Genomic DNA, 25274 nt, shown 5'->3' on the forward strand with positions numbered 1-25274 from the left:
ATGCAGATAGTGTCTACTGTGTGCCAGGGCTGAGAGAGGGTGCTGCAAAGGGGACCCCATTTCTTAGAGACTGTATGGAGGAAGCAGACTTACTACACGGAGCCGGCGGTGGCAGCCACAGAGCTCCACGGAGGGCCTCAGCTCCTCATCTGGAAAACAGCAGCTGAGCCCACATCCCTGTATTTCTGTCCCATGGGACCCAAGTCCTGGAGGAGTCAGCTGAAATGGGGACAGGTTTACCATGACTTACAGCTTCAGAGGTGTCATGACTTTTCCAGGGGTGACATGAACGAACCTCTGTTAACTCCAGCTAGGGCACCAACAACAGACTAAAGACAGCATCCCACCAGAGCCCAGCTTGGTGAACCAGGGAGGTTACTGGGGTCACTCACACAAGCTGCACCCCCGGAAGCCATACCCCCACGATGCCACACCAGTGTTCCTGTTTGCATGACGACCAGAGGGCTCCTGAGAGTTTTACAACTCTGGAAGTTTCCTGGGGCTTCTGAGTTTTGCTTCCTGAGCCTGAAGGAAGTGCTTCAGCTGGAGGGTATCGCTGAGTGGCTTCCGCTACAGTCTCTTGGCCCCTTGTTTTGGACCTGTGGAGGCACCGTCTATCATGGCAAGAGTACACAGTGGGAAGGCAGCTTCCTTCCTGGTGGGCAGGAAGCAGGGAGATGAGAGAAGGGTCCAGGGTCCCGACATTCCCTTCTGAGGCACAGCCCCAACAACCTAACTGGCTCTCACCAGGCCTGCCCCTGGAGTTTCTTCTAGCTCTGAGAGGTGCCCCAGGCTGAGAGACAAGCCTTTAGCGTGTGACCTTTGGGGGCTTTGTCCCTTTCTCAGAGCGGCAGGCAGAGCAAGAAGGAAACAAAGCAACACACGGGAGGCAGAAGGCTGGGGGGTCACCAGGGCCCCTGCACTCCCCACCCCACCCCCAGCAGTCCCTCCTCGCCCAGCTCACCTCCCTGGCCAGCTTGCCCAGGATTCACTTCACTCTCCCAGAGCAGGAGACATCCTGGTGACACAGGGAATACCCTAGCCCCTGCCCATGTTACCTCAGACAAGATGTCTCCACCTCTCTTAGCCTTGGTTTTCCCAAGCATAGCTTGGTATAGAGATAGCCTCAACTTCTCAGTTAGTTGTATGGGTGGGGCTGGCATTTACTGAAACAGAAATAAGTTGGTGTGCGTGTGCGTGTGTGTGTTTGGGCATGTAGTGGCCAGAGGATGTCAGTCTTCAGACATCATTCACCTTTCTTTGCTCTGTTTTGCTTTTATATTTTGTTTGATTCTTTCAGTTTCCTGGAGCTTGCCAAGCAGGCTAGTCTGGCTGGCTAGTGAGCCTCAGGGATCCTCCATCTCTGCCTCCCCAGTGCTGGGTCTGCAAGCTCATGCTACCCACACCCAGTGTTGTTCCTGGGGGTCCTGGGGCTCAAACTCAGATCCTCACGCTTGTAAAGCAACCGCTTTACTGATGGAGCCATCTCTCAGCCCTATAACCTTTTGTTGTTGTTCTTAAGAGTCATTTTAAAGCATCCTAAGAAAAACATTTCTAAAGCCACGGCTGGGGAACAGTCTAAAACAAACCAAAGCAATGCCCAGAGAGACAGCAAGCAGCGGGGCCTCGGATAGGGACAGCAGGGAGGCGCCCAGCCTGGCAGCTTCAGCTTGGAGCCACACCAGCTGGGTGCTGGGGACTGCAAGACTCACATCTTTGAGCCTGCCCTGTATCTGTGCCTTAGCCAGGCGGTGGGTCCCATAGCTATGTGCTTTTCCGTGAACTCACAGAGCACCTATTAAATACCCATGCGTCTCCATTAGTCAGTTATATGGAGGAAACCACGGTCTGCCCTCTGTGTTCACAAGTCTGTGCCCAGGCTCAGCTACACCAGGGAAATACTTGAAAAGAGATTGTGCCTGGCACAGTGGTGCACCCCTGCCATCTGACCACTCAGGAGGCTGAGGCAGGAGGATCATGAGTTTGAGGCTAGCCTGAGCTATGTAGTGAGATCCTGCCTCAAAAAATAAAATAAGGAAAGGGATCCATACTGAATACAGATTGACTTTTTTCTTATTATTGCCCTAACAAAGCCGACCAGCAGCTATTTCAACCCACTGACATAGTATTTGCATCTCATTTGCATTGTGCCTGGTAGTTCAACCTCTCCGGAATACGCTTCACACTGCACAGGCACCATGGAGGAGCACATAGTACCACGCACATGGCAGATGTCGGACACAAGTGATGTGTCGTCTATATGGGAGATGCGACTGCTACAGATCTGGGGAGGAAGTGAGGTCACTGGGGGTGTGGCCTCAAAGGAGACTTGGGGAGCTTGGTCCAGCCTTCCCTTTGTGTGCTCTGCCACTGAACCCTGACAGATGTGTCACATAAGCCCCAAGCGACAGGGCCAAGGATCAGGGGATGGAGCCTCCCACACGGCGAGCTGATAGAAATCCTGCCTCTTTGTAAGTTACGTCGAGTATTTGTTACCGTGGCAGTGAACTAACACATTCGATAAGATCCAGTTACAAATGTCAGGGCATCCCAAGCAGGGTGGTTCAGTGGTGAACAGCCGGTAGACTTGCAGGCAAATGTTCTCTTAACCGGAGCTGTGGATCCTGGTCCCCTCACGCAAACGTGCGGGATGCGTGCTCCCCAATCCTGTGCCGAGCCCGGGGACCCCAGAGCCGCACAACGATCTCTCAGCAGAGTGTGCAGAGCCCACAGAGGCACTTAGAAATTTAAATCACCGCTGTTTACGCTCAACAGGCTTCTCAGCACAGAGGAAGCATTTCCAATTATAGAACATGAAAGCCGGTCACTGGTCAGGGTTAATACAACGCTCTGCGAGAGAAAGAGCAGGCAAAGCTACCCAGATCCCTAATTACCTGGAAAGGTAATCCTTCGTAATTGGAATTGGAGCAGCTAAAGTAACCATTAGATGTTGTGATCTGGGAGCCGTCCTCCCCCAGGCTGAGGGGCTTTACATGAGTCCGTAATTAGAGATGCTGAACTTTGGGAAAGAAAGGCAGAATTAGAGCTGGGGAGGTGGGGGTGGGGTCGGTGGCCCTGAGGCTCAGCGGCTGCAAGGGAAGGGTGGCTGAGGAGGGAGGAGGCAGAGTACACAGGACGCTGCTCAAAAGTCCTCTAAAATAGAAGGTGAGCCAGTGTTGACCAGAGACTCCTGTGTGACCTTGAGCGAGCACGTATGCCTCTCTGGGCTCTCCCTCCCTTCCATTGCTCAGCTCTTCACCACTGTCTCCTGAGAACCTGCTGCCGTCCGTCCCCACACTGACAGCGCAGTCTGTGTTTTCACAGGCCACTCATCCCACAGAGCTATTTCTCCTGCTGCCCTGAGACCAGACAAGAAACCACTTCTAGACCCTTCCTGTATCGGACACGTCCACCTATCCTCCTGAAGGTCTCTGTCCAGACTGTGGCTCTGACCCCCTCTACAGCAGCAGCTCTCAACCTTCCTGATGCTGTGACCCTTTAATAGTCTCTCATGTTGTGGTGACCCCCAACCATAAAATTATTTTCATTGCTACTTCATAATTTTAATTTTGCTACTGTCACGAATCACAGTGTAAATATCTGATATGCAACCGCCAAGGCGGGGGTCGCGACCCACCGGTTGAGAACCACCTCTCTGGAGGCTGGCTAGGAGAGTCTCCATACTGCCCAGCTCCAACCACATACAGAAAGACAATTGCAGGACCAGGTTGGGTGACAAAGGACAGGACAGGCTGCTCCTGAGCAAGGCGACAGTGTGCCTGCCTGGGGTAGGGGGTGCCTGCCTGGGGTAGGGGGTGCCTGCCTGGGGTAGGGGGTGCCTGCTTGGGGTAGGGGGGTGTCTGCCTGGGGTAGGAGGTAAGATGGGGGTAAAATGGCTCCAGGTAAACGGGCTCTGCTGTGTGCTTGTTTTCAAGGAAGGTTGTTACTATAGAGCCCAGGTGGCAGGGCTGAGGACCGTGCTGGCCAGCAACGACCCCAGGATAGTGCCAATGGCAGTTTGGGCCCCTGTGGAGGTGGTTCCACTCTCCAGCATGTTCTCATCTCCGCATATCCCACTTCTACAACATAATCAATAAAATGCACTAAATTAAGTGAGCAGAAGAATGGTGCTATGTATGATTCAGGGCAGAGCCGTGGAGAGGCTGAAAAACTGGAGGGGCGCGCCGAGACCCGATTCAGCGGTTTCACAGCACTGAGACATGAGACCAGCTAGTCGTGACATTGTTTCCCACAGATTCCCGCCTGGTCCCTGTCAAAGACCCTGGCTTGCTGGCCGCAGGAAGTGGAGAGAGAGAGACAGCTTAAAGCTGCTCAGCCATGAAGGCTGAAGCAGATGCAGGCCGCAGAGGATGGATCCAGGTCCCTAAACAAAAAGGTATCTTCCTGTTCTATGCCCAAGGTCCTTCCCTCTTCCCTTTTTTCATTCAACAAACCTTTACTAAATTCTTTCTGTGTGTCAATAGCGTTTGGCATTCTAGAGTGATAGAGGACAAGACATACTGCCTGTCCTCAGGGAGTGCCAGCCCGGTAAAGAAGTCTCCAAAACAGTGTGATTGGGGCTGACATGACACATCAGTATAGACAGGTGTCTTGGGGAGGTTCAGGGATGGCTTTCCAAAATGAGTCATGCCTATGAAGGGTTTGAGGTATGAATAGATTTTTGCAAGGTCAATAAGATCAGCAAGGCAGAGGCATGAGAAGATGGTGGAGAGTTAGTTAGGCACAGATGTTAGTTGGGAGGCAGGCCTAGCGCCATCACCCACACCCCATGTTGATGTAAGCAGCTGTCAGATGTTCAAGCTCATCATTCTCTTCTAGAGCATTCTGTAGGTGCAGAATGGATTTTAAGCAGTGCAGCCTGGAAAATAAGCAGCCAGCTGAGAGGTCACTATGGAAATCCTGGAGAGAGTGAGGCACAAGGTCCTCTAGAGGAAAGAGGTGTGGCGCTCTTGTCATACAATTAGAGCTGGAAAAAAGTTGCAGGTGGCTATCTCCCAGGCCCGGGAGTGTACTGGCCTCAGAGGGAGAGAGATGTGTGCAGGTCCCCGAGGTTTAGCTGTAATACAGAACAAGGTGCAAAAGCAACTCAGACTGAGCGTCCAGCTGCTTAAATGAAGTCTCCATGTCATGGGAGGGATAGTCTATAGCTATTCACAAAAGGAAGAGAGAGCTTGGGTGCCGCTCAGGAGTAGAAACCGTGCTTTACCATATGCTAGGTCTTGGTTTACCCATAGCACAGAAGGAGGAGGAGGAGGAGGAGGATGTGGGGGAGGAGGGAGATGAGGGGGAGGAGGTGAGAAGTTGTGGGTACTGATTAAAAAAGGGAATTCATGATTCCATATATGTAAAATGTATGGACATCTACATCCACAAGTATGCGTGTGCATGTCTTTGCAAACACTAATAAAGCAATGCAGTATTAGTCAACATCAAAGGGAGCCCATAGGAGTCCTCTGTCTCTAGCATGTGCACCTAGGTGCTACTAAGATTTCTCTAAGTGTGTATATGTAGCACAAATTCTATTTGGTCTTAATAATAAAAACCCAGAGTCAGATATCAGGGTAAATGCTGAAAGATCAGAGAGATAAAGGAGCAAGCCACAGCCACCTCTCACCTTACCAACTCCTCAGCCAAAAAGGGGGCCAAGCTCCTATCTCCTTCTGCCTTATATTCCTCTCTCTGCCCAGCCATATCACTTCCTGTTTCTGCCTCCCTACTGCTGGGATTCAAGGCATGTGTCTCCCAAGTATTGGGATCAAAGGCATGAGATCCCACATGTTGGAAATAAAGGTGTGTGCCACCACTGCCTGGCTTCTATGGTTAATATCAGCTAGCTCTGCACTCTGATCTCCAGGCAAGCTTTATTTGTTAGAACATAAACTAAGTATCTCCGCATGGATAACTGGGACAGAGTTCTGGAAGAAGAGCATTCCAGGAGCAGGGAGCAGCAAGCATGTGCAAAGGCCCTGGGGCACACATCAGCTTGGCTGATCAAAGGAACAGCAAGTATTCTGGAGCTGGAGTGTGATGAGGAAGGGAAGGTGGCAGGAGATGCCATCCTGGGTAGAAGGCCAGGTCACATAAGGCCTATAAAACCATAGCAACAATACTGAGTTTACCCTGAGTAAGATGTGACCCACAGGAAGGATCTGTTATGTGATTTTTGTTTTAAAAAGAAAAGAGCATTCTAAGTTAGGATGAGCCCAGCACACAGGATTTTCAGACAGGAGGATCATGAGTTTGAGGTTAGCCTGGGCCTAAGATGATACACTACACACACACACACACACACACACACACACACACACACACACACACAGGTTGGAGAAATGGCTCAACAGTTAAGAGCACTGACTGTTCTTCCAGGGGACCCAGGTTCAGTTCCCAGCACCTATATGGTAGCTCATAAATGTCTAACTTTGGTCTCCTCAGGCATACATTTGGTATATAGACATAGATGCAAGCAAAACACCCATACACAAGGTTGTAGAAGTAACCATCTTATTCAATAAGAAACACAGAGCCAATACAGAGATGAAAGCCAAGAGGTCAGAGCAACAGCTAAGAGCTAAAAACCTTACCCTTCACTGTCGCTGTTGTCCTACATCTCTGAAAGTGAGCTACTTCCTGTGTGTTTGTCTTTATAAAGACTTTCTGTTCTGCCTTCTCATTGGTTGTAAACTCAACCACATGACCGCCTCGTCACTGCCTGTCTGTACAGACCTCCAGGTCTTCTATGGTTGGTATTGAGATTCAAGGCATGTGTCTCCATGCTGGCTGTATCCTTGAACACACAGAGATTCGCCTAGCTCTGCCTCCCAAGTGCTGGGATTAAAGGCGTGCGCCGCCGCCACCGCCCGGCTTCTGAGATGGCTTGCTATTAGCTCTGACCCCCAGGCAACTTTATTTATTAACATACAAATAAAATCACATTTCAGTACAAATAAAATATCACCATACAAACAAATAAATAAAATTTTAAAAATCATTCTGACACTAGGGTGTAGCTCACTGGTGAGTACCCACTCAGCATGTGTGAGTCCTTGAGTCCACACTCACCATAATTAAGTAAATAAGTAATAAGCTCACTCCCAATGACACACTTCCTCCAACAAGGCCACACCCACTCCAACAAGGCCACACCCACTCCAACAAGGCCACATGTCCTAATAGTGCCACTCACTGGTGACCAAGCATTGGAACACATGAGTCTGCAGAGGCCATTCCTATTCAAACCACCACAATAAATAATAAGACCATGGTGGCCACCAAGAGGCTGAGTAGCCAATAATCTGCCACAGAAACATAAACATGTCTAGAACAGAGGTTAAGGCAAGGAGGGAAATGTCAGCCTGAACTCACACAGAGGCCATGAAGAAGAGGCCCCAGGCTTCCCACAATCCCCTGGATCTGCCTTGGCAGCAGAAGAACCAGACGTCTGAGAACCAGGTTCAATAGAGACAGGGAGATCAGGAATTCAAAGCCAGCCTGACCTACATGAGACCCTGTCTCAAGAGACAAACAGCAGGCAGAAAGTCGACTCAGGGGTACGAGCACTTGCCACCAAGCCTGATGACCTGAGTTCAACCCCCAAGACACACATGGTGGAAAGAGAGAACCAATCCCCACAGATTACTCTCTGACTTACAGACGTGTGCTGAGGTGCGTATGTGCACACATACATGCACACACAATAAATTAAATGTAAGCATTTTTTTAAAAAAAAAAAAAAAAGAAAAAGAAAAGAAAGAAACAAGGAAAGAACCAGATTATAATCCAACCTCCTAACTATGGGAGGTTCCTGTTCCTGTTTCCTCAGCTGTGGGAGGGGCTGTGTGACTCTGTATGTGAAGAACAGGGCCCAGAGAACCCCCCGTGAGGCCCACTGGTGTGTGTTGTCAGGGGGCATTCTGTTACCTTAGCAGATCAGAAGGACTCCAGGAAGGAGGAAGCTGGTGTGGCCCACAGCGTCTAGAAGAAAAGTATGCTTGGGGAGAGAGGGAACTCGCTGGGGCAGACTCCAGGGGAGGGGTGGGGGATGGCTCAGAGAAAGTCATTCATCTCTGCGCCTTGGGCTCCTATTTGAACCGAGTGCAGAAGGAAGATGGGGAGCAGGTAGCTTGACCCAAGAGCACCTGGGGCCTGGGGAGGCAGCTGGGAGAGCCATTCAGCTGCCACAAACTGACCCTGCCACCCAGAGGAAAAGCCAGAGCCTTTGAGAGGCTGTGGGGACAGAAAAGCCTTCTATCACCAAGTGACACAGCCTGCCACATAGTCTCCTCATAAACATTTGATGTATGCCATCCGACGGTCCTCTGTGTGGCCACCAAGCCCTAAAAGTCAAACTGCACCACCGGTAAAACAGATGACATATGCTCTTGGGGCCCTCAGTCCCCATAAAGAGAGCAAGAGAGGCCAGAGACCGCTGGAGGAGCAGGGCCAACATGCCTACCCTGTAAACAGACACAGTATTCCACAGGGCACCACAGGGCCATGCAGGTGCCCTGGAGCATCAATCGCCACAGGCACACAGGGTGTCTACATGCTCACACTGGATGTATCTGCAGAGCTCACCCACCATTCTAAGGGAGGCATGCACACAGAGTCCTGCTCAAACGAGCCCGCACTGGACTCAAGGTCCTATCTCAAAAGCTCTACCTGCCCTTTGATCTGAAATTCTGGTGGTGTAATCCCCCTGGGATGTTTCCCCTTCAGCAGAGGCAGTGAGAGGGGCAGACCCTTCATCTGAGGTTGACAGAGGTCTTGGCTGACATAGAGGGACAACGATTAGTAACCAATCCCCCAGGAGTCACCAGCCCCCTTTGTGAAAACTGCTGGTTCACCACAGTGATTGCTAGTCATCTGTGGTTGAAGCCAGGTCCTGGTGGCTCAACCCAGTACCTCAGGATTGGCCATGAGCACAAACAGGATATGGCTCCAGGGAACCTGAGGAAGCAGAGGAAGCAGTCCCTGCAGCTGGACACTCGCTCAGCTGGGAGAGCTGCCTCCTTTCTGCCAACTGAGGGACACTGAGTTTCTTATCCCTTGTCCCTCAGTCTCCCCATGAGACTTGATGGAGCTTTCCAAGAAAATGGCAAGTCTGTGGGGTAGGATCATCACCCAGCCAAGGTGCCCCTCTTCTGCTGGCCCCCCTCACTTCATCACACCCAGAGACAGACAGTGCTGTGTGACAGGACATCCACCTTCTGGAAGCTTCATGGCTGCAGGACAGACAGCCAGGCTCTGACAAACCACCAGACCAAGGCAGGTTCCCAGGGAGGGCAGAGCCAACTACTTACCTTTCTCTGAAGCTGGGGCCAGGTCAATGAAGCTGCGGCATGTCTCACCTTGGGAAAGAAAAGAAGGGTTTCAGAACAGGAGGACACAGCTTCACAATCTGCCTGACCCCTTCCAAGAGTCCCAGAGGCAGCACCACCCCTAACCGGACCCAGGCAGCTCTTAACCAGGAGTTCAAGCAGTCCTGTTGTGTGCCAGGAACTTGGGTGGGCACCACCAGCTGCCCATCCCTGGCCAAGCCACAGGCATGAGCTCTTCCGCCTCCTGCCCCGCATCTCCTCCTGACCATCATCCTGCCCAGGCTGTGCGTCCTGTTCTCCCAGACTCATCCAGTTCTTTCCTATCCATTCTGTATGCTGATCACATGAAGCAGATGTACACACACACACACACACACACACACACACACACACACACACACACACACACACACGAGAGCTCAAATTCCCACTGTGGACCCAGGAAGGATTCCACTGGCCTATCCAGGCTCCTCTCTAAACCCTTCCTGGCCCAATTCCTCTTGCCTGTTTGGAGCCTCCACAGATCTCTGACAAAGTCACTGAGGGCTCTGGATCCTGAGCTTCCTGGCGGCCACAGGACAATGGCAAGGTCCAGAATGCAGTGGTGGCAGCTGGGGCTAAGGAAGCCAGGACCTGAGCACGGGGGGCCCTTCAGAGGTTGTCTCTCCTCTGATTTGTGTCACTCCTGCCCAAGCTCCATCAGGCCACCCTCGGGTGGACAGCATGCCGGTGCTCAGGCATGCTTGTTTCTACTCTGCTCCTCACCGAGAGGCCAGACCCTTCCTTCACAGATGTAAACAGCAAGGCTCTGAGACGCTGGAGCCACCAGCCTGGGTGGAAGGGCAAAACAGTGCTGCTCAGATTAAGATCAACAATACAAAGAGAGATGTGTTGACAAGCAAGAACATTCTGGAAGGGAGCGATAAGGAGAAAGGGGGCTGAGGAGCTGGCCTAGTGGCAGAGTAACAAGCACACATGAGGACCGGGCTCAAGCTCAGCAACACATCCCCGCAAGAAAGAAAATTGCATTTTTCGTTAGATTTTGAGTAAACTGTTTATAACTTTCTTCAGTGATACACTATTTTCCCAAAAGCTGTAGAGGTAAGTGAGGTGTTCAAATTCAGACCAGACCAGCACACTGATTGGATCTTGGGTTCTTTGCCTTCATGACCTCTTCCCTAGACAGAAAAGAAAACTAACGGAAAATTATATTTCAGTCAGGTGTAGTGGCAGATGCCTATAATCCCAGCGTCTGGGAGGCTGAGCTGCGAGGATCATGAATCTGAAGACAGCCCACACTCTATAGTGAGACCCTGTCTGTCCTAGTTAGGGTTAATACTGCTGTGATAACGCCATGACCAAAAACTACCTGGGGAGGAAAGGGTTTATTTCATTTACACTTCCATGTGACAGTTCATCATCAAAAGCAGTGAGGGCAGGAACTCAGGCAGGCAGGCACCTGGAGCTGATGCAGAGGCCATGGAGGGGTGCTGCTTACTGACTTTCTCCCTGTGGCTTGCTCAGCCTGCTTTCTTATAGAACCCAGGACTGCCAGAACAGGGCAGTACCACCCACAATGGGCTGGGCCCTCCCCCACTGGTCACTAATTAAGAAAATGCCCTACAGCCAGATTTTATGGCGCCATTTTCTCATGAGAGGCTGCCTCCTCTCAAATGACTCCAGCTTGGATCTAGTTGACGTCAAACTAGCCAGCACACTGTCTCAAAAAAATGTGTATTTCACATCCTCATTAGTATAAAGATGAATGTGTTGAGTCTCAAGCACTTTACCCATCTAAAAGAAGTTAAGACATCTGCATGGGCCTGTGGGAATATGGTGGCCCTTGACTTTCTCCTGGGCCTGGAGAGGGCGAGCTCCAGCACCAGCTCTGGCTCCAGCTCCCACCAAGCCTGGCTCCAGGTCACAGTTAAGCTTTATGTGCCAGGGTTTTGCAGTCTCTTCCCTTTAACAATGCTTTGCTTGAAGTGTAACTCACATGGCCCAGGATCACTGTTCTAAGGAAAGTCGATGGTTCTCCATGTGTCCCCAGTATTGTCACAAGTCTTGGTGACAGTCCCTACAATCAATTTTCCACTTTTTCATTGTCCCCAAAAGAAACCCTGTACCTATTAGCAGTCCACCCTCCCTTCCTCCAACCCTCCCAGCCCTAGGCTATGGCTAATCTGTTTTCTGTCTCTAGGTTTTCTCCGGGTGGGATTTCACAGAAATGGTGTCATCCTGTCCGTGGCCTTCCATGACTGGCTTCTCTCTCTTAGCATCATGGTTCTAAGGTGTCTGAGGTGTACCGTGTATCGGCACTTCATTGATTTTTTTTTTTTAGTACAGAATCACACTCCTTTGATTTGCTTTCTGTAGCTTCAGTTACCTGTGGTCAACCATAGCCTCAAAGTAATAAATGGAAAATTCTACAAATAAAAAACTCAGATGCTCTCGTCACACCCCATTCACAGCAGCGTGGTGCGTCCCCACACTCTACTCCTCAGCCCTTTGAGCAATGAATCCACACTGTATACAAACGTCTCTAGTCAGTCCCTCGAGCAGCCTCTTTGTTACCTCATGAACCTCAAAGCATCACAAGGCTTGTGTCTGGGTAACCCTTATTCTACTTACTGAAGGTCCCAAGTGTGAGAATAATGGTGCAAAGAGGCCCCATGCAGAGAACATGGAAGGACAGACGCCTTGGGGACTGTGTGGCAGTGCTGCAGGCCATGAGGGAACCTAGTCCAGATGCAGCTTGCTCTATGGGAGGGTCCCAGCATCCACCGCGTCTTGGACTACGTGTCCGGAAGACAAGGCACACAGCGCTGGCACTGCATTTCAGCTATCCAGTCTCTAGCCCAAAGGCATGGGTGTGTGTTCCTTTTGACTGGCATTTGCTAGTGTTCACGGACAAGGTTTTTGTAGCCAAGTTTTTGTTTCTCTGGGGGCATTCCCTGGGAGTAAAATCATGGGTCATGACCTCAAGGAGACACGGGCTACCTACAAATCAGCTGGGCCATCTGGCCTCCCACCCACAGTGGATGAGGCCTCTAGTTTCCCAACACTGGGAATTGCTTGCCCTTTGTCACTAGAGATGCCCTTGAAGCTGCCTGGATAGATACCTAGTAGATACCTAGATACGAAGAAGCAGATGCTAGGTATAGAAAAATAGATGATACATACATAGATGACAGACAAATGACAGATCAACAGGTCATAGATTATAGGTAGGTGATAGATAGATAGATAGATAGATAGATAGATAGATAGATAGATAGATAGATAGATAGATAGATAGATAGATAGACAGACAGACATAGATAATAGATAAAAGCAGGCAATAGAATAAAGAGTTCAGGCTTTAATGAAGACCCACTTATTGCAATTTTCTTCATCCTGCGTGTTTTGGATCATATCTAAGGATTGCTTAGCCTATTTCATGGAGATTCACCTCTTCACTCTCCAAATCCTGTCCCTTTAATACTTGCACTTGACCATGGGTCTGTGTATGAAGGGGCCTGGCGTTGGCATGCGGGTCCCAGCTATTCTAGCACCACTGCTGAAGATGACTTTCTCAGCACTGGATGGTTGGGCCCATTGACAGAAACCCATCAGGATGAGTGCAGGCTCCATCCTGTATGTGGTTGCTCTTCATGGCTACCATCATGCCAGCACTGTATTGTCTGTGGAGCTTAGTAGTAAGCTTGGACATGAGAAATTCTGAGTTTAAATTTTGTTTCAGCTATTCCAAATTTCTGGCATTTTCACGTGAATTTTAGGACCAACGTGTCAATTTTTTGCAGAAAAGTTAAGTTGGAATTCTGTTCAGGATTGCTTTGAATCTGGAGAGCACCTGGGGCAGAGCAAGCCATGGAGATCAAGCCAGTAAGCAGCACTCCTCCCTGGCCTCTGCATCGGCTCCTGTCTCCAGGTTCCTGTCCTGCTTGAGTTCCTGTCCTGACTTCACTCGATGATGAACAGTGAGGTGGGAGCATAAGCCAAATAAATCCTTTCCTCCCCAAATTGCTTTTGGTCATGGAGTTTCATCGCAGGAATAGTAGCCCTGACTAAGACAGGTAGGTTTAGGAGGTGTGGCCTTGCTGGAGGAAGCATCTCCCTTGGGGGCAGAGGTTGGGGTTTATTCTCTGCTTCCTGCCTGTGGTTTCAAGTGAAGCCCTCAGCTTCTGCTCTAGCGGCCATGGCTATCACTCGCTGCCAGGCCTCCTTGCCATCATGGACTCTTATGCCTGTGGAATTATAAACCCAAATTAACTCTTTCTTCTACAAGTTGCATTGGTTGTGGTATTTTGCCACAGCCACAGAAAGGTATCTAATATGCTGTCTTTTGTCTGTCTGAGGCTGTCTCTTCCCTTTGTGCGGTGGTTTTACCACGGGAAGGCACTCACCCTCTTTTTCATCCCATAACAACCTCCAAGAAGCCCCACTTTAGAAACAAACCGAGGCCCTGAACTTTCTGTAACTCATCCAAGACCACAGGGCCAGCAAGCGATGGACCAGAGTACAAAGCCGGGACTCCAAACTCCAGACTCCAGGCCCTGAAACACCTCAGCCCTGTATTCTCATTGCTATGTCAGTTTCCAGCTGTGGCCAGCTGCTGCCACTGTTGCATTTTGCAGCTGGGTCCTGTAAGGAATCCCCTGGGAATATAACTCTAGGCAGGCAGTGAAATACATGTGGGGATAAATAAATGGTGCTCACACTTTTTATTTCTGTTTCACAAAGCTAAAAATACATGTGAGCAGATATGGTCCGACTCAGCCTCCACTGCCTATGCAGGGCAAAGCTGACGTTTAAGGAATAATCATAGATTTGACGTGAGGAAGACAGGACACTTCCACAACCAAATGCCTAACAGCTGACATCTAAACACAAAAGATACCGTAGCCGCCACAAAGGCGATTAATCACTAGAACATTAATGGGGGAGAGGCTGCCTGGCGCCATATTGATTTGCTGCTTTTACAAGTGGCCCTTACGGCACTAGCATCAATGTGTCAGGTATTATTAAGTTGATATGTTTAATTAAACGGTTATGAGGGATATAAACCAAAGACAAGTGCACTGACCCTTCTGTCACGCACATACATATGAGCCGGAGGCCAGACCCAAGCACTGTTATCTTGCCGTCACCTGATGGCAACATTCTTTCTTGGACCACAAACTGAAGAGGATAGGAAGGGTCCTGAAGGGCATTGGATTTAAGAGGTCTGCATTAGGAAAGAGGTCTCACGCAGAGACTCATTTCCTGGGTCTAAAGGCCCCCAGATGATTCAAATTGTTCATCGAAGGGTGTCAATCACCATCCAACTTGACCTTCTAAGATGGAGAGGACAGCACCTGTCCCCAGGAAGGACAGTCCCTGAAAGTCCCATGGTATCCCCAGAGCTCCCCAAGAAGGTGATGCAGTCCTGCTTCAATGGAAGATGACTCTGTGTTGGCAGGGAGCTGATGCCATAGGAGATGCCAGTTTGGACCTCATGAGCATCACCCTGAAGAGATGGCAAGATCCCTGGGGGAGTACTGGCCCCAGGGAAGGGAAAGAGTCGAGCTCAGCAAGAATCTTTTCCCCACAGAAGAACAGGAGGGTGTCCAAGACCTTGTGGAAATGCTGTGTGACTTAGAGGCTAGAAGGGGTCTTCAGATACAGGAAGGGTGACTTGCTGGCTCCCCTCACAGAGCAGGCACTATGTCTAGAGAAATACACCCATGGGCTCTTGCACACCTAGAAGGGAAAGGGCACATTCACTCCCACAGCCTTAGAGGGTGCTGTTGTGGGATATTTGATTGCACCGTAAAACTCCAAGACTGTCTTAATAAAATTAGCCTGGGATTGGGGGTGGAGCCAGCAACCAGTTGACAAGAATTAGACATAGAGAGGACGGAGGACCCAGGGAGATAGAGAGACGCACAGGAAGGAATAGGGAGGGGCTTAGAGCTTCACGGCCTTTTTTGGTCTGGGGCGTGTGGAGGGATGCACTTGCTGGGTCTCCAGCAAACGGGGGGAAGCTGGCTGCTCCTCCACCACTTCTTCCATCCACGGTTTTCACCCCAGTATCTGACTCCTGGGTCTTTACTGGTAATACAACAACTTGGACAAACCCAAGAGGGGGCCTCCTCACCGTGGCAGTACACCCTCAGAGATCCTCAAGGGGGACACAGCACAGAGCCTGTACCAGTCACCCCACCCATGATGGCAGTGACCAGCAGTGACTGAAGAGACCCTATGGGGATGGATAGTAGGTAGTTTGTTGTCTGGTTGGATGAGAATTGACATACCAGCCATCTGGGTCACTGGGGCCTGGCAGAAAGCAGATGGTGCCATCCCAGGGGTGTACTGTGGCTATTTATAGAATCACGGACAGGGTGAAGACCTAGCAACCAGGAGGCCCTCACGGCCCAGGGTCTGGAGGAGCAGAGTGTGGGCAGATCTGCAAGACATGTTTGTTTGCCTATTTATTGTCTTGGCTGTCTACAGAACACGCCTGTCCTGGACCTTAGAGGTGAATGTGTGGACAGTGTCTGAAACAGCCTGGAGATCATGTGCCTGAACCCACACAGCGTGTTTTCTCTCTCTCATAAAAATTGAAACCAATGTACTAAGCTTATCTAGAAGTGTTTAATTTTGAGTCCTAAAAATATCCTTTTCCTTCCCTGCCCACCCATGTTTATCACAGCAGTATTCACAACAGCGGAGTTCTAGGACCAGACACGAAACCCAGCGACCAGTGAATGGAGAAGGAAGATGTTTTGCTCAGCCATCAAGAATGAAATGCTGTCATTTTCAAGAAAATTGAAAGAACTAGAATTCGTCGTGTTAAGGAAAATAAACCGTATCACAAAGACAAAATTCGTGTTTTCTTTCATGCAAAATCTAGATTTGAAGGGGGGAAAGATGGCCTGAAGCGATGGCCCAGTGGTAAAGGTACTTGCAGCATAAGCTGGGAGACCTGAGTGAGTTCTCGGGGCCTATATGAAGTGGAAAGAGAGAGCTGACTCCACAGGGTTGTCCTCTGACCTCTACACATGCACTGTGGCACACACACCCACACACATCACTGACATACACACAAATTGATAATAATTTAATTTTTTTTTTTTTTTTTTTTTTTTTTTTTTTTTTTGGTTTTTTCGAGACAGGGTTTCTCTGCGTAGCTTTGCGCCTTTCCTGGAGCTCACTTGGTAGCCCAGGCTGGCCTCGAACTCACAGAGATCCGCCTGGCTCTGCCTCCCAAGTGCTGGGATTAAAGGCGTGCGCCACCACCGCCCGGCCTATAATAATTTAATTTTAAAAACACAAAAATAGAATTTGAGAAAAAGAAGGATGATGGGAGCTGAAAGTGACCAAAATATGTCACACATATGTATGAAAATGTCATAACGAAGCCTCTCCCGCCCCAATCCTGTAGAGTACACGCCAATAAAAAGTAAGCAACTTCCCTTAAGTGAGCAATATCAGCCTTTCATCTCTATGCAAGTGTATTCTGCCAAACTTTACTGAAAACCTACTGTGTGCCTGGCATGGTTCTGGGTGCTGGTAACACAATAGTGAGCCAGGAAGACTAAATCCCAGCCCTTATAAACCTCCATTGTGACCCGAAGCCATCTTTGTGCCTCAGCCACCCCTGAGTCTTCTCATCAGAGAACAGCGCCCTGGCACTCCAAAACAAGGCCGCCCCTGATGCTGGACCTCCGCAACCTGGATGTCGCCTGTATTCAACAACCAACAAAGCTTTGTGGACACACCAGTCTTAGTCACTGCTGTGGCCTCACTGCCTGGAACAATTGAGGGTGCTGGAGACATGGCTGTGCAGGAAACCATGGGAGACCCTCCCCCAGCCTGCCTTCGCAGGAACTCTGCAGAGGGGTGCTCTGGCAGATGGGCGGCCAGCATATCGGTAAGCATAGCAAAGATAGGGATAGGAATGGGATGTGTCAGGCGGACTTCAGAGGAAGAGACACACAAGAAATGATGTTGACACTACAGGGGCAGTGGTGGCTCTGAGGGCAGCATACTGTGTCACCAAGCAGAGGACCTGAACACTCTGAGATCATCACAGACACTGTATCTTTTACATTGATTTTGGGTTTGGCTTTTTGAGACAGCTCATTATGTTACCAGGCTGACCTCATGATCCTCTTGGCTTCCTGAGTTCAGGGATCATGGGTATGCAACTGGTACCAGTCCAGTCTTTAAGTGCCATCCTTCACTCTATGAGTTGCCATCTCCCATCTGTCCCTCTGTTCTGGATAGTTTTATGTCAACTTGACACCAGCTAAGAGTCACTAGAGAGGAGGAAGCCTTAATTGAGAAAATGCCCCCACCAGATTGGCTTGTGGGGCAAGCCAATGGTGTACCTTTTTGGTTGGTTACTGATATGGGGTGGGTCCAGCTCACTGTGGACAGTGCCACCCCTGGGCTGGTGGTGCTGGGTGTATCAGAAAGCAGGCTGAGCAAGCCATGAGGAACATCCCAGCAAGCAGCATTCCTCTGTGGCCTCCGTGTCAGCTCCTGTCTCCAGGTTCCTGCCCTGACTTCTCCAGTGATGCACTGTGATGTGGAATTTAGGCTGAAATAAACCCTTTCCTCCCCAAACTGCTTTGGTCACGGTGTTAATCACAGCAATAGAAACCCTAAGACACCCTCTATGTCTTGATCCTTTCTACTCAAAACCTTTACCCCCCTCCATTCTGTGCAGGAGGATCTTACCAGCCTTCAAGATCCAGCTCAAATGTCCTCCAGCTCTGTCACCAGGACCCTACCTTGCTCCCCAACCATCTGCCTCACCATGGGGATTCATACCCCCCAACTCTGAAGGTCCTTGTCTTACAATGATGTCTCACTTTATATCAGTTCCTGACTCAGACCCAGAAGAGCCAGCCCAGACAGGAAGAGGGCTCCCAGGAATCCAGTGAGAACACCACTGGTCAGGGCAATCAACTAGCCTCTACACACTCCCCACCCACCACTGTGGGCTTGTTTTGAAACAAACCCCAGATGCTGGGTCGAAAAAAAGTCTTTTGAAGTCATTCACTAAGACAAATGGAAGCCCAGGGCTCCATTCTCCCAGGACTGCTGGCTTTCTGCACCCAGACTTCCCTCCCTGCTAGGACCCCTGCTCTACTGTCCTCAAGGGCCTGGCTAGAGGACTGGAACCCAAAAGGTGCTTTTCATGCAGCACCTTGAGCTATCAGTAGGCCCATCCCTACTCAGGGATCCAGGGGAGCTAGCCCAGATAGGAAGGAGGTTCCCAGAATCCACTGTGTACACCGCTGGCCAGGATAAAACCGGCTCACTTTGACCTCACATCCAGACTAGGTCCCAGGGCGTCACCCCAATAGGTTGCTCCTGCAATCTAGGACTCACTGAGAAAGAGGCTCCTGTGTGGACTATAGGGGAAGTCAGGGTACCCCAGGTCAACAGGAGGCTGGGCAGATTGAGCCCCCTGGTTAAAAGGGGGCTTCATGCAGTCATGAGTTCAAATCCCAGCTCAGCCACCTGTTAAGCAAGATACACCAGACAAATAATGCTTTTCCAGTCATTCTGTTGGGGAGTTTCCCCCATCCCCAATGGAGGATGATCATTCTAGCCTCCTACCTTGAGAAGAGGCCTAAACGAGGAATAGGTGTGAACAAGATGCTGAGCTTGCTCAGGTTTAAGTCAGGCAACATCTGCAATGGGACTGGCCCCACCCCTGCTGTCATTCATCACGGGTCTCAAGGCTTCCTTCTTGAAAGGAAGATACTCTAAGGAAAGTGGGCTTTGGGTTCACAGTTGTCGTCTCCTTCCTCCGAGCTGTGTAACTTTGGTATGTAGGTCCACCTCTCTGATCCTTTTCCTTGCCTGCCAAGTGGAAATTTTCTAAACACTATGGTCCCCTCCTATGCATAGGCTATACCTTTCAAGATCTCCAGTTGCCTGAAACCACAGAGACCCAGATGCTGTAGACACTGTGTGTCTTTTGGACACAGCAAGAATGGAAGGGCAGTTTTGTGAAGCTGATCTTCCTGCACATGGTCTGTGGTGTTCTGTCTGTAGAGAATGACTAATGGGAGGGGAGTCTATACAGCGTGGATACTCCAGACAAAGTCATGTGGGGCAGAGAGCACCGGGCCTCATTGTACTATTTAGAATGCCTCACAAATTAAAACTTATGAATGATTTACTTCTGAGATTTCCTATTTACTATTTTTTTTTTATTATGTCTGGCCACTGATGGGCAAACCCACAGAAAGTGAATAGGGATTAATAGACCCTCATTGCAGGTTTTGGACTGATTGAAATAGTACAGTGCGAAGCACCAGCCCTGGGTTTGGCTCAGCTTATCAGAGCTATCTTTTATTCCTTCCCCGGGTTTCAGGTAAGACAGGGTTACTCCCACATGGAGAGCCCTGAGCATCCCTGGAAGCCAGAAGCAGGAAGCCGTAATTCTGCATGCTCAGCAGGAGCAGGGGTGGCAGCCTGGCATGGCCACAAGTAGAAACAAGGAAAGCGGCCAGAGACAGATGCCTGGTGCTGGCAGAGACGCGGGGTGCGCTGCGGAGTGGCCAAGTTGCCCTTGGCATGGACACACAGAAGCTCAGGTCCTAGCTGGCAGCAGAGCTTGATGGTTGAGAGAGGGGACGTGGAGAGCCCACCAACCTTGGCTGAGTCTGGGGAGTGTGATTTCATTCGACACCCTGGCAGATGGCGACGCTGAGATTTCTGCAAGGGTGGGAGGCAGGCAGGAGATGGAGGACAGTGGTAACCTTGGCCTCACAAAGTCAGCCAACAAATTACATTTGCTAACATGGAGATGTTTGGTTTGGTTTGGCTTAGGTTTGGGTTGGGTTGGTTTATAAGAGAGGGGGCATCACTATGTAGTACAGAGCCATGAACTCACTGTAACCCAGGCCGGCCTTGAACTTGGATCATTCTTATGTCCATCTCATGAGTGCTCTAAGGACACAAGTGTGCCACATTGCCTGCTCTGTAGCCACACAGTATGCACATCCTTTTTACCAAGCTCTTTTCCAGGTGCTTTACACATGCGACCCACCAGCACACCACCAGCACCTAAGAGGCAGGTGCCATTACCATCCTCCACTCTACAGATGAAGAAACTGAGGCACGGAAAACTTGAATCTAGCATCACACAGCCAGTGGTAGAGGCAGGGGCCAAACCCAAGCAGTAAGGCACAGAGCCTTTGTTCTGGCCACTGTCTTGCACTGTCTCTTAGCAGAGTTGGCTGGATCTAGAGAAACCCATTTGTCCAGTGGGAAGTCTCCAAAGTGGCCTCCACAAATAGTCAGAATAACCGGCAGCTTCCCAGAAGAGACCCAGCTGCAGGGTCTTGGATCAGGCTGGTTCCAAGTTGGACTCTGGTCTTGAGACAGGTCTCCCAAAGAGCCAGAGCCTTGGGCATGCAGCACGGGAACCTTTCTCTAAGCAGGTAATTTCAACTTGCTGGGAGGTCAGAAAGGATCGGAGTGGCCCCCAGTAAATGTGCCAGTAAGTTAAGAGACAATAGGCAAGGGCGAAAGGCCCACGCTGGCCAGATGGAAGGAACAGTGTTGGGGGTGGGGGCAGAGCAGGCCAGCGGGCCCTGCAGGGCGCTTCTCTTCTCATACTAGGCTGGCAGCGGAGCCTTGGCAAGCACTTCGTGGAGTTCTCTGGAGGCCTCTGCCAGTTGAACTGACAGGGCAGCAGATGGCACACACTTATTCGCTGATGATATTTCGATTTATTTATCTCTTACAGATGGTGTCAGGCCTTGATTCCTGGCAGGAGTCCAGACTTGGGACATCTTTCTGGGGATAATGGTCTCTACAAGTGGAGGGCAGACTGAAGACAGAGCCCCTGCTGGCACCCTGACTGGCACCACCGTGGCCTCCAGGCACCTTTGCTCTGGCATTTCAGGAATTGTAAGTAAACCAAGAAGACAGAGTCATTCTACAAGATTTCAGACTTACGGAAGCTAAATTCTTGTTTGTTATTGACATTCCAGCTGGGCATGGTGGTGCATACCTGCCATCATAAGGCCAGAGGATTACATGTTCAAGGCCAACCTGAGCTATATAGCAAGACTCTGGTTCAAAAAACACAAAACAACAAGTATTGTAATACCATAGTGTTAGCACTCCTGGGTCCTGTGTGCTGGTCCTCACTCTGCCGTTTACAGGCTCTGTGGCCCAGGGCAGGCTCTCTGGCTTTTAGTTTCCACCTCTATCTATAAAGGTGCTATGAAAATGCTTGCATTCTGAGAGACATGGGGATAAAGGAATTCTGTGTCCCCAGCCCACCTCCAGGCCAAGCTTTTAGTTTCCACACAGCTATCCATCACCTTGGGTATACGCAGTGTGATAGGCTTGCTACCAATCCACCAGATAATGCTTCCACAGCCAGAAATGGCAGCCAGGCCAGCGAGCCCTGGGTCTAGATGAGGTCTCATGATTGAGCCTTGCTCCTCTAAGTGTGAGTGGTGTATGGCACCTCCCAAGGGGGCTCTTGTACAAAAACCTACCTTCTCCTTCCTCCAGGCAGTGGCAGAGAAACAATGTGGGAGTTGTCTGACCTCCAGGTCACCAGATAGAAGAGAACTGCCTTTTCTCCATAACCTCCACATCAAAGAGTCACTTGAGTGGAAAATCAAGTACCACCTGTGAACAGGGAGACACACACTCTTCCTATAGAAGTCAGTATCACCCTAGACAGAGACAGACTGCTGTCCAGTGAAATGATGCACTCCATGCCCCTGGTGTGTGGCCAGTGCTCAGCAATACTCTGTCCTTATTCCCAGGGTCTCCTGGGAGCTCCCTCCTTTGTCTTCAACACCCCACCCATCTCCCACCCACCCAAATGCAGGTTTAGGAGATAAACTGAAAAGGAGAGGACAGTTGCTGGGTAGCCAGGAGGCCATGGCCTACTTGTGGAACTGCCTCCCTTGAAGAAGTGCTCTCTGGGGTGGGAGAAGGGCTGGGGAACTTCAGGAGCCAATGGCAGAGACTAAGAAGCAGGGAGGGCCTTGAGTGGCTTATGATCTCTCTGTGAGCCAGATGTTTGGCTGCCACTGGGGTTCAAGGCCTCTGCTCCCTCATTAGAAGAATCTCAGGGAAAGCAAAGACATCAAACCTAGTGGGGAGAAAGAACCCCAGTCCGTGTGCACACTGCTGTCATGCCCACGTGCTGGGGCCGTGGGGGGGGGGACCTCATAACCACCTGGAGAAAGGCCAGCAGCATTCTCAATTCATGGATGAGAAGTCTAAAGTGCCAGGAGGTCAGGAGACTCACCCTACAACACAGGGGTGGGAAGACAGGTTGCAGAGCCCCGCTTTTCATCGAGAAACTTGCTGGAAAGATTTGATGCAAGGGCAGAACCCTGTTTGACGCAATCAAAGAATGGCCGGCTCGGACGCCATGCCACTCTGAAGGGCGCTGAGCTCAGCGGTGAAAGGACAGAGGGAACCCTGAGGCGCCTTGTGGAGATGCCATGTTCCAGCAGCTGGTAGAGGACTAGGCCATGTCTGTGCCTTCATGGGTCCCCCCAGGGGCTCACAATATGAGGGTCAACGTCGAATTCCTTCATGGGGCCTGTACTGGATAGTTTATGTCAGCTTGACACAAGCTAGAGTCACTGGAGAGGAAGAAGCTTCAATTGAGAAAAGGCCTCAATGAGATGGGACTATAGGCAAGCCTGTAGGGCATTTTTCTTAATTAATGGTTTATGGAAGAGAGCCCAGCACATTGTGGGCGGAGCTACCCCTAGGTTCTATAAGAAAGCAGGCCTAGCAAGCCAGCAAGCGACACCCCTCCATGGCCTCTGTCTGCATCAGCTGCTGCCTCCAGGTGCCTGCCCTGCTTGACTTCCTGTCCTGATTTCCTTCGGTGATGAACAGTGATACAGAAGTGTAAATTAAATAAACCCTTTCCTCCCCAACTTGCTTTTTGGTCATGGTGTTTCACTGCAGCAATAGAAATCCTGACTCAGACAGAGCCCATTCCGCCTCCAGACTCCCTTCCCCTCCCAACAGGTTACTTCCAGGAGAAAAGTTTGCTTTTATGCAGCCCTCTTTACTGATCCTCTAAGACTTGTTGAGAGAAGAGGGACAGGTGCCAGGAGGGACAGGGGTGGAGGTGGGTGGCCCCATGTGACAGGGATCGTTGAGTTCTCCAGCTAGCATCTGATGCATTGCTTTCATTTTATGCTCACACTCCGTTAGTGCATATACACTCACACACACACACACACACACACACACACACACACACACACACACACTTACTTTTCTATTTTAGGCAAGTCCTACTGGCTTTCTACTTCTAATTGCGACATAAAACCTCCCCTTTAAATTCATTTATGTAAAGAAAATATGAACCAGCATAGAACAAAACCAATCACAGTAGAACATGAGTTTGCTGTTAGGAATAAGTCTATAATGGTGCTATGAAAATGACTGCAGTCTGAGAGACACTGGGATAAAGGAATTCTGTGTCCCCAGCCCCCCTCCAGGCCAAGCTCACGGGGCCTCCACCCTGCACAAAACTAGAAGGCAGTTCACACCGAGGCTTATTCGAACGACGTTTCCCAAAGCCATGCAGTACACAGCCTGTGTGAATGGATACAGCAGCCGTGCAGATTTCCAGAGTAACAAACGTCCCAAGCAAACCAGGGAAGGGAAACGATCTTCCGGCCAGCTGCCCTGACTGGCAGGCAAAGTTCCTCACTCGAAATGATGTTTTCTTCTGCTCATGATTATCTGACAGCATCCCCAGCTCGAGGGGCCATCTGGCAGCCCCAACAGTAAGTATTGCCCAACCCATCCTCAGGAGGGAGAAGAGAGAAGCAGAAACAGGCTCCTCTTGAGAGACGGGAGGCATAAGCCATTGAGGCTCCAGGAGGGTGAATGGCAGGTTCAAGTACAAAGGCGACAGGCACCTGATCTCACACACAAAAGCACTCGAAACTGTGGCACCCATGTGCCAGTCTCGAAGAAGCTAGCTGACATCGAAACCCAGATCCCCAGGAAAGTGAAAAAAAAAAAAAAAAAAAAAAAAACCACCCAAGAATAGAGAGTGTAGAGTGAAAACATCAAGGCTGGCAAGGACTCTACAGTCATGCCATCAAAGGACACAGAAGATGATACAGTTGCTATGACATCCATACAAACATCAGGTGCTTGGAGGCAGGGGAGTACAAGTCACCTGTGGCAAGACTTCAGCGTTTAAAGATGTGTCTATCCCACCCCTCCAATTAGAAAGTTCATTATCACCCAGGCCCACAGTGACAGAGATGGAAAGAGGTCTGAAGTCATGCCTCACTGATGAACACAGGAGTGGACCTCACTTTTCCTCAGGGACCCCAGCACCAATGCGTCTCCAACCCAGAGCCACTGAAAGAAGACTTTCTGCACCCTAGGAAGTAAACACACACACACACACACACACACACACACACACACACACACACACACACACCACTCACCCTCACTATACATACCACCCTAACCCTCATCCATACACTGGTCCACAGCCTCCCCCGACCCCCGACCCCCAACAGCTACAGGGATATGGGCTCACTCTCAGTCTGCATTCTGTCCACGGCTTGTCAGAAGCACCCCGTCCTTGGACTTATTCAGATGCGGGCTCTGAGAAATGTGTATGTCTGTGACCAGAGACACCACTTCCGGGAACTCATCTTACACACAGGCAAAATAACACAACGTCAAGATCACTGGTGGCAGCATTATTTAAATGGTGAAGGACTGTAAGTGACCTAACTTCCCATTAATTAAGAACTTCCATTTGGCTTTTGAAAGGTTCTCACTCATTAAAATGAACAAGGCAATCTTTCTCAGAACATTACCAGGATATCAGTATTCATATCATTTATATTAATTTTATACAGAATATTAATATCACATGGGAAAGTAAGTACCTCA

The 25274-nt window shown here is 50.1% G+C and overlaps 1 protein-coding gene across 2 annotated transcripts in view; it reads right to left on the reverse strand.

The window, feature by feature from the left end:
* Gsg1l (GSG1 like) overlaps window positions 1-25274 on the reverse strand; it is a 202696-nt gene that overhangs the window by 131510 nt on the left and 45912 nt on the right. For both annotated transcript variants that reach the window (XM_076552022.1, XM_076552021.1), the window contains exon 2: window positions 9321-9368. In XM_076552022.1, the coding sequence (XP_076408137.1) occupies window positions 9321-9368 (48 nt within the window). The remainder of the gene's footprint in view (window positions 1-9320; window positions 9369-25274) is intronic.

The sequence above is a fragment of the Peromyscus maniculatus genome, chromosome 1 (genome assembly GCF_049852395.1).
Source record: "Peromyscus maniculatus bairdii isolate BWxNUB_F1_BW_parent chromosome 1, HU_Pman_BW_mat_3.1, whole genome shotgun sequence".
Taxonomy (NCBI): Eukaryota; Metazoa; Chordata; class Mammalia; order Rodentia; family Cricetidae; genus Peromyscus; species Peromyscus maniculatus.